We start from the raw sequence: 6,882 nt of genomic DNA, 5'->3' as shown, positions 1-6,882 counted from the left end.
ACATACTGCTTTACAGCTGCTTGGTTAATAACAGAGCCAGTCTTCATATTCAATCTTCCATCACTTTATTGTCTCATTGTACATTTTGTTTATAGACAATCTGTAAAAGAAACCGAAAAAAGTAAAAAACAGAACAAAATCATTGCTCTTTCATAGAGAGCGTCATGCTTTTGGCTAAAACAATGACTGGAATCGTTACAGAGCCACAAACAGCCAAACTAACACGTACAGAGCTCTTATTTACACTGAAAACCTGATCCGTGCTCATGTCCGTAAACAGGACCCTTTAGAAAAATGCTCTCCTGGCGTGTTCGCCGCCGCAGGAGAGGAGCGGCGTCGGCTTCGATCAGGCCGGAGCACAGAGATTCTGGTTCCATTATCAGACTGATTTAGGCTCATTTTCCTTGGTTTAAATAGAACTAATTTGACATCACAAGAAGAATTTGACAAACATTTTGATTTGTTTAGGACGGGCATGTCCTCACTGGTTGTCGGTGTTTCTCAGCTTCAGCACAGCTGATTCTGAGGATTGTTGTTAATCTTCTGAGCTGAAGCAGGAAAACCTTGAGGGGCCCTCTAGGAACCTTTTCCTCTAGGAACCACTCTGGTTTAAAGGCTGGAACTTTTCCTTTTACGCCAAATTCAGGAAATAGTGAGGTGCAGAAAGGCAGAGTTTGTCCCACAGAAAGCCTCAGGAAGGGAACAACAATTACGTTTTTAGAACTTCTGGGTGAAACCACGACTTCAGTCGACTTTCTCCTCTTAGCAAAGATGCAAACGTCTATAAAATCCTTCAGGTCATCTTAGGGGTCCTTAACTCCTAAAGTCATTTCATCAGAGGGGGAAAGCAAACAGATCCGAGACGACGAAGCGACTCGGACTGCCGATGTGTTTTAGGAGCCTGGGGTTACTGCAGCTCAGCTGAAACGATGCTGGGAGCCGGTTTTTCTCATACCTACCACCATCTTGATGGCGTGTAAATCTGCTGCCAGAGGATTGAAGCCTGATCTGGGAAACATGGTCAGATTTCGACATCGTTTGATGTGCTTAAAAGGCTCAGCATCGATGTGTGAAAATGGCTAAAAGAACAACTGGAGGAACGTCCAGAAATACAGCACAGATAAAAATAAAAAAGGTGCAAAAACTTTTAAGATTTACTGCGATTTCTTTGAGTCCTTTAATATTAGCTTTGAATGTTTTCCATTACTGCATAGTTCTGCAGGCGCTGCGCTGCTAAGGCTACACTGCTGGAGGTTCTGTTTGGATGCAGTCGCTCGTCCCGGCTGCTCGGCCAATGATTGCTCCCCATTCCGTCCAAACAGTTTGCTTCATTTCAGGCCAACCGGGAGCTGGTGTCCCACATTTAGAAGAAGCGGAGCGGTCTGCGGAGATGAGCGTCATCGCTGTGGGTTATACCGGTTCCAACTGGACACAGAACCAAAGTAAAAAAGTAATAGATATATTTAATGGAACCTTCTCCTGTAGTACAATGTTAAACAGCCCCCACCAGTTACACAAAAACCACAACCATGACCCACAAAGTCTCTGGGTGGAAACCAACACCCCCCCCACCCCCCACAACACAATCAGTGAAAAGAGCAAGACACCGTCCCTGTGACCAAATCACAGCAAAAAACGCATCTCAGGAGAAAATCAGCAGAAAAACGGAGTCCCGCGTCGATCTGAAGGTGGAAAAAAATGAAAACTTCAAGACAGGAAAGAAAATCTTCTAACAAGCTTTGGCCCGATGTGTTTCTGTGCAGGAGGAGGCGGCTGTCCCAGCAGAGGAGGACGTCCTCTGTCCTCACACACAGGGAGGGGAGGGGGGGGAGGGACGCAAACAACAGGCCTGACTCTGCTGTCTCTTTGTTATTCCACCATGTGGCCAGCAGATGGGGCTGTTGCATCATGAAGATCAACCCCTGCTCTGTCAGTCAGCGCTTGTTGGACCAAAAACAACAAAAATATTAAAAACATTAAAAAAAAAAAGGTGTGAGAAAAAAAACAGAAGTGGGAGGAGAGGGTCAGCGCAGGATTCAGTCGATCTTCACGGCAGCGTAGATCTTCCTGATGAACATGTAGGCCGCGTAAAAACCGATGGTTCCCGTTAGGAGCCAGAAGGACAGCACCATCAGGGTGGTGTAACCGAAGTACAACAGGGAGGGGATGAACTCCACGATATCCAGCTGCAGAGACACCAAACACAACAAATCAGGTTCTTCACTCTTCAGATCGGTTTATTTCTACAGTAAATCTATAATCTATCTGAAGATTAACTTCCTGTTAAATCGAATTTAAAATCCTCCTTCTCACATATAAAGCCTTAAATGGCCAAGCTCCATCTGATATCAGAGATCTGATTGTTCCTTATGTTCCTAACAGAGCACTTCGCTCTCAATCTGCAGGTTTACTAGTGGTTCCTAGAATTTCTAAAAGTAGAATGGGAGGCAGATCTTTTAGTTCTCAGGCTCCTCTCCTGTGGAACTAACTACCAGTTTTAGTCCGTGAGGCAGACACCCTGTCTACTTTTAAGGCTAGGCTTAAAACTTTCCTTTTTGATAAAGCTTCTAGTTAGAGTGGCTCAGGTTATCCTGATCTATCTCTATAGTTCTGCTGCTATAGGCTTAGACTGCTGGAGGACATAGGGACCCCTTTTTCATCATTCTCCAATGCTGTTTGTTATTTTTAACCCCAAACTTTATGCTCTCCCTGCGTCGTCTGGCCTAGTTCTACTGCAAACAACAACTTCCCTCATATATAATGGCGTTGGGCCTGTTTTTCAGGGCTTAGTCTGGTTTCTCTTCTGCACATAGCTCCATACAGGTTTCCCAGGCATTTCGAGTTTACTTCCACCGCCAAGCTTATTATTATTGTTCTTATATCCGGTTGAATAAGGTCAACGTTTATTTCCAGATCATAGTCATGGCTCTAAAACGGGTATATTCCCATAAAAGAAGGCGGTTCAGTAATTTATCTCTTACAATATTTAACTTGAGAGAATAATGTGACAAAATGGCCTCATGTCGCAACCAGCAAAACGTTTTCACTTTGAGTTGATGGTGGTGGGCAGGAGGCCAGCCCAAGGAGGTGCATCTGGTTCTTCTAGTTCTGTATTAAGCTGCTGCTGCAGGGAAGCCTCAGAGACGCTGGTTCCTGCTAACCGAGTTTAATGCAGGTGGAGACAATAGGAAATGGTGACCCCCCCAATAGTTCACGCTGGGAAACGTGTCAAAAGGCTCAACTTTCACAATGATACTTTGATCCCTTTTAAGGTGAAATTGGCTCAGATCTTGTTTGATGAACGGTTTCTGTTAGTGGTGCAACGGATCATTACCAGTCCGTGATCCTTACGATTTCTCTCCATGTTCCCAACAAAATAAATGAATAAAGATGCGTTTTCACGTTGAGAGTACCGGTTCCATCCAAGAGGAGAGGAGCTTAAAAAACCAGCTGCCCCCTTTAGGTCGCATGTATGGGAGCATTTTCGTAAATGGTAAATGGCCTATACTTCTGTAGCGCTTTGGTCAAGTCAGGAGACTTGACCAAAGCACTTCACATTACATTCACCCATTTACACACTGATTTTGTCTCTCATATACGTCACAACCTTCCTCCAATTAGGTTGGAGGAAGGTTGTGGCGTATCTTTGCAGTGTGGGGAGAATTATGTCTCTTCCCTGCAGAGAAAGAATCTGAGCTTCTACCACCAACGACTCAAAGTGTGAAAACATTTTGCTGGTTGCAACATGAGGCTAGTTAATATTGTAGGAGAGAAATTAACGAGAGCGCCATTTCCCCTTTTCCTCTGATCACGGAGGAGCCGGCTTGCTTGGACCTGCAATGAATCATGGGATACCCGAGGCTACGGAGGACACAGCGGACCCGTCCTTCAAGCAAAAAGAAGGATGCATTTCTGGCCGCATAACGAGGAGTCATGGAATCCGAACAGACCTCGGCGCCGCGCTATGAAGGAATCGGCCAGCGAATCTGGCCTTCAGCGGACGCAGCCACTCAGCGATCATCTCCGCTGAGCCAGACTGACTGTGACCTTATGGTTCTTCCTGTAGGTAGAAACTCTGGTCATCGATTTGATCCCGTCGCCTTCAGACTTCACTGACTGGATGAAGAAAACTGTTTAGGCTGAAGGTTTGTTGGAGCCTGAGGGAAAGTTGTGCTTCTTTGCGTCATCCTGTGAGTTTAAAACTAGACTTAACTCTGAACCGAGTCGATCTGAAGAATCTCCTCTGTTCAGACGAGGCTGCAGCAGGTGAATCGGTTTGCAGGTGGAACTCCTCCCTCACTGCTCTGCTCTGAAGATGGAGCTTTTCTATCTGCCATAACAGAGTCATGTTGTTCCAGGTTCCTTAAACTGGTTCAGACATTATCGGATGACGGAGAATCCTCACATCCTGAAGACGTTCCGTCCGAAAAATGGAGGCTAGATGTATGAATGTTGCTGATATTGGGTATAGGGTTACAATTGTTCGTTTAACTTAACTCAAGCAGCCCCACTTATACGTAGAAGAGTCGCGTTTGCACGCCGCTCTTCAACCATTAAAGACTCGGGACGCTGCATCACAGCTGATCTTTGTCTGCTTTAAACTAGGGCGTGGCGATAAATCGAATATACTCCCTGTATCGCGAGTTTTCCCCACGCACGATAGTTAAAATGAATATCGCAGCCATGGAGTACAAATCTGCATGATGACATGACGCCATCTGCATCTATTTCACTGAGAGTTCTAATTTACCCACACACTTTGAACGCATCATAGCACCCCTCCTCCTAACAGGTTCATTTTTAAAGCACACCACAGCAACCGGCAAACTAAATATGGCGGCAGCAGGTGTTTCAGCTGAGCGATATATGACAGCGGTTTGAATTTCACGCCAAGGACGTCGAACTAAAGGCGCTAATTTATAAGAAAATCATTGCTGCAAAAGACAGGAGTACAAATTTATTCCAGCACCTAAAAAGCAAACTGAAGGAAGTTATAAACGCTACATGTCAGCGTTTCCTCGCACGCCAGTTAAAATGTTCAATCAGCTGTGAAACCGATGGCGTTGGCCTCATCGTTTGAACAAAACGATCCCATTTAAAAGAAACAGGAAGAGATGGAGGGATAATGGTCGGTTTTTTGGATGGTATTTCCACATTTTTTTGTAATTTTAGGTCAATTTATTTTTTCATTCCACATTTTTGTTATTATGCACAAAAGAGCCCTTTTTTTTTATTTTGCATTTTATTAATTTTTTATTGTGTGTTTTTGCTTTATTTCCTGTTTTGTTGCTGGGATCTTGTTAAAGATCTAAAACTGAAACCCAAAGACATCATGGGGCAGAAAAGCTTTGAGATGGTTAAAATAAAAAAATAAAAATTAGAAACCAAAAGTCTGAATGAGTATCAGTGTAATTTTATGGACTCTCTTGCTTTGGAAGGTAATTTAAACTTAGGGTGATATATATCCTTTATGGTGAAATGGCCCACATATATGGTGATATCAGATTTTCTTCATATCGCCCCCCCCCCTGGTTTAAAGGCAGCTCTGCTGCAGGAGGAAAAGCTTCAAAGTTTCCTCTGGTTTCTACCTTGTTGACGAAGTAGAAAATGGCGTAAATGAGGACGTAGAAAGCGGAGCCTCCCGACACCAGGAAGGTTCTCCACCACCACCGATAGTCCTGAGGAAGACAGAGACACGCATCACGTCCTGCCTGTCAAGAGACAGCCGACCAATCACAGAGCTCCGTGTGACGGAGCGGGAAACGGCGAGCTCACCTCTGCGCACAGCTGGAAATAAACCATCACGATGCTGATCTGAGAGCAGGACACCACCAGGATGATGAACACCAGGAACAGGAAGCCAAAGAGGTAATAAAACTGATTCTCCCAGATGGCCTGTAGGTGGCGACACACAAACCAGGATGTTGGCGGCGATACTTTAGAGCAGATGAAATGATCCAGCTGAGAACCGCTGCGACTTACACTGAAGATGAAGAAGAGCTCGATGAACATGGCGCCAAACGGTAAAATCCCCGCCATCAGGATCCTGGGGAGAGGGGGGGATTTGTTTAGTTCCCAGAGTTCGAACCGATCAGAGAACATGAAGGAAAGAGCAGGACCTACCCTACAAACTTGTTCATGTACCAGCGCTGCTCTGGCACCTGTCGGGGAATCTGATTGGTGCGTACGGGGTTATCGTAAGGCTGCTTCCGGAAGCCGAAGTAGTAGCCCAGGTAGACCAGCGGCATGGAGATGCCGAACCACATGCACAGCAGGGCCAGCATAGTGGTGAAGGGGACCTGAAACACACCAGGACAGAGAAAGGGTCACTAGTGAGGGTCTGATTGTTCTTATTTTAGGGGAAAAGCTCAATCAGGATCAAAATGTTACCATCTTCCTGAGCCGAGGTAAAACACACTGCATGCTAGTATTCACATGTGAGAGACATATTTAGTCCACGGGGATTAATGGTTTTACAGAGTTTGTCCATTTAGACCAGATCCTGAAGAATGATTCCCGTCGACGTCAAACAGACAAAGATCTTCTCCAGAAAGTTAATGTCCTGTTTATTGAGCCGGTCCTTAACTGCAGCAGCTTCAGGCTTTAACCTTTTTCTACTTAGTGTCTTTTTGCTTTCTGCCAGAAGCATTAACAGCAGTTTTTTGTTCCCCAGAGTCCAGTTATGAAATGAAATGCTTCTTCATAACTATATAGATTTATATTTACATGGGATTCTTTCAGTAAAGATGTTGTTTAGATGATGGGAAGACATCAGAAAGCTTTAATCAGTGGACAGCTCCTGAAGATGTTCCCAGTTTGTTCCACAGAAGCCCCATTTACACTACACTTGAAAAACCGTGCTGAGACCGGTCCGAGCTCAGT

General features: G+C 44.9%; 1 protein-coding gene across 1 annotated transcript in view; it reads right to left on the bottom strand.

Moving 5' to 3' along the window:
- Positions 1-594: 594 nt before the first annotated feature.
- The window catches only part of tm9sf4 (transmembrane 9 superfamily protein member 4), a 23,655-nt gene continuing 17,367 nt past the window's right edge, over positions 595-6,882 (bottom strand). The window contains exons 11-15 of the mRNA XM_015396829.1: positions 6,124-6,299; positions 5,983-6,046; positions 5,776-5,895; positions 5,589-5,678; positions 595-2,186 (exon numbers count right to left, since the gene is read on the bottom strand). Of these exons, the coding sequence (XP_015252315.1) occupies positions 2,037-2,186; positions 5,589-5,678; positions 5,776-5,895; positions 5,983-6,046; positions 6,124-6,299 (600 nt within the window). The 3' untranslated portion in view covers positions 595-2,036. The remainder of the gene's footprint in view (positions 2,187-5,588; positions 5,679-5,775; positions 5,896-5,982; positions 6,047-6,123; positions 6,300-6,882) is intronic.

This window comes from Cyprinodon variegatus, unplaced genomic scaffold (assembly GCF_000732505.1).
Source record: "Cyprinodon variegatus isolate N-32 unplaced genomic scaffold, C_variegatus-1.0 Scaffold823, whole genome shotgun sequence".
Lineage (NCBI taxonomy): Eukaryota > Metazoa > Chordata > Actinopteri > Cyprinodontiformes > Cyprinodontidae > Cyprinodon > Cyprinodon variegatus.
The sequence above is the reverse complement of the archived record's forward strand: the minus strand, read 5'-3'. Positions and strand labels throughout refer to the sequence as shown.